Source organism: Fusarium tjaetaba, assembly GCF_013396195.1.
Source record: "Fusarium tjaetaba strain NRRL 66243 chromosome Unknown NRRL66243_c0000299, whole genome shotgun sequence".
In the NCBI taxonomy this organism is placed as follows: domain Eukaryota; kingdom Fungi; phylum Ascomycota; class Sordariomycetes; order Hypocreales; family Nectriaceae; genus Fusarium; species Fusarium tjaetaba.
The window spans coordinates 1-2,455 of NW_023501495.1; the positions used below are offsets into that span (position 1 = coordinate 1).

A 2,455-nucleotide genomic window follows, 5' to 3' on the forward strand; every position below is an offset into this window, starting at 1 on the left:
CCCACCCCCCCTTGTCCTTGCTCGTTGGTGTCACGATTTTACTTTACTTTTACTTTGCCTTGCCTTGCCTTACACCTCTTCCCCATACATTAACTCCCATACATAGGCTTCATGCCTTCCTTCCGCCCCATTCTTTTCTCTCCTCACGGATATTTCATCACCTTCCTCCCTCCTTCTAAATCAACTTCCATCTCGTCCCCAGAGCCTCATCTCTCTCCATCTCATCACCATCTTCCTACAAACTAACCCCAACACCTTGACAACAACTAATACATCACACCAAGTTTCAATCATCTCATTTGAAACATCGTCCCCAAGAGGCACATTCATACACAAACACACACACTTATATATACACTTATATACACACACTCTCGTCACCAACCAGTAGCCGTCACCCAACATGAACAACGCCGCTCCCAACCCGCAGCGGAGAGGCCCTTGGTCACAATATGAGGATGTGTATCTTATGGAACTTGTTCGCACACATGGAGCTCTGAACTGGGTTCGCATTGCGTCAACCCTGGGAACCCGAACACCAAAGCAGTGCCGCGAGCGCTATCATCAAAACCTAAAACCAACACTCAACCACGAACCCATCACGCCCGAGGAAGGTGTACTAATCGAACGACTTGTCGCGGACCTCGGGAAACGCTGGGCCGAAATTGCACGCCGTCTCAATGGCAGGAGTGATAATTCTGTCAAGAACTGGTGGAATGGTAGCCAAAATAGACGCAAGCGCACTGATCGACGACGTGCTGCACAGGATCACCACGATACCTACCAATACCCGAACCGCCCCGGACTATCCATCTCTACACCAGCCATGCCCATGCCCGGAGCACAACTCTCACCCCTAACTGGCACTGCCATGCGTCACCCCATGAGTTCATGGGTCGAGGCTCCTCTTCCCTCGCCATGCTCTTCCGACTCTGCTGAATCTGAAATGGGATCTAACTATACCACATCACCTTCCCATCAGACCATGCAACTCGCTGTGCCCGTCGAACTGCCACCGCTGCGTCAATCGGGCTTGCCAACCGCTGGTGACAGGCTTCCCAGCTTTGACAGATTGGCTCCTCCTCCCCATCCTTATGCGGACAGGCCTGAGTATCAACCCAGGTTGCCTCCTTTTGCTACTCAAGCGCAACTCCCCACCGCGCCCAACTCGCCTGTACAGCAGCAGCAGCAGCAGCAGCAGCAGCAGCAATCGCAAAACCGAAAGACACAAGATTCCAGGATGCATCTCTCGGCCCTCATGGATTAAGATAATGCTGCAGTTATACGGTCGAAGATGGACCTTGGCCACGCATGCAATGCGATGGTATGTGCAGTAACGTGTAGATATTGATCTGACGTGCCGCTATCGCGAACGTTTTAGGTCGTGACGGAGTCTTACAGGGTCCTGGGGAATTGGATTTGGCAAAAGATACCAGGCGTTCATGGAAAGGTTTCGGAATTGAAAGCGAATGATGTTCTTACAAAGTACTAATAAACCCGAGACTAGATCTCGAATGAGGGTTTAGTCAAATAAAATATACTCTGGATTATCCAACTCTTCTGGATGTCTATTCTGATATGTACACATGTGGTAATTGTCTTTTGTAGATGCACTCAAGGCCAGTGTCTTGCCATGATCTGGAGGCTGTAACTTCTGAGGGCCGTGAATTTGAATCGGCTGGCTTGAAACGCTTGTCAATGTTCCGAGCATACCAATATTGACAGAGTAACCTGGTGGGGGAAAATTGACGTTGGAATGTGGCAGCGTGATAGTCAGGACACAGAACTACAAGTGCAGCTAGACTCCTTGGTGGTCAAAAAGTCCGATTTGACAGGACAAAGTACGCTCGCTGTCAGACATGGGTTTGGAGTCAAACCCGACCTGATGACCCTGAGAAGAGAAGAGCAGAGCAGAATCACGGTCAGAGTCGCAGTGGTAGTCTTAGCGGGTAGGTTTGTCTCTCTATGTATGCGCCAAGAGAGGTAACTTGAGTTGTGGAGCAGAGTTGCTTCTTCATAGAGCAAGCAAGTAAGTTAAGGTGAGTAACCGACAACAGACATGATCCATGCACGCCTATTCTGGTGGATGGGAGGGATTTCCCGGTCACCTCTCTTTTCCTCAGAAACAAAAGGAAGTACGGCTATTAGCCGCAGGACCAAGTAGCCAAGGTCGACAGGTAGAGACAGGGACACGGAGAGGCCAAGACATGCATGCACCGGCGGGACACGGGATCGACGTTGATCTATCCATACTATACCGATGAAGGCTCAGAGACCTGCAATGTTGTAGGGTATCCGTACAGATACAGCATATACATACATACACAGATACAGTACGTCAACTTACATACCAAGATTCAGATGTAAAATCTCGATTCTGCACCCCTAGTCCACGGCTGAAAGTCGATATTACCGTGGTGTAGGCGCCCAGGCAATGGATGATGCAAAGGAGGCC

General features: G+C 49.9%; 1 protein-coding gene across 1 annotated transcript; it reads left to right on the plus strand.

The window, feature by feature from the left end:
* Positions 1-403: 403 nt before the first annotated feature.
* Positions 404-1,267, plus strand: FTJAE_11693 (myb-like DNA-binding protein; the record flags this gene model as incomplete). Its single annotated transcript, XM_037344662.1, has 1 exon — positions 404-1,267. One exon carries the CDS (start codon positions 404-406, stop codon positions 1,265-1,267), a length of 864 nt encoding a protein of 287 aa, XP_037201226.1.
* Positions 1,268-2,455: the final 1,188 nt, after the last annotated feature.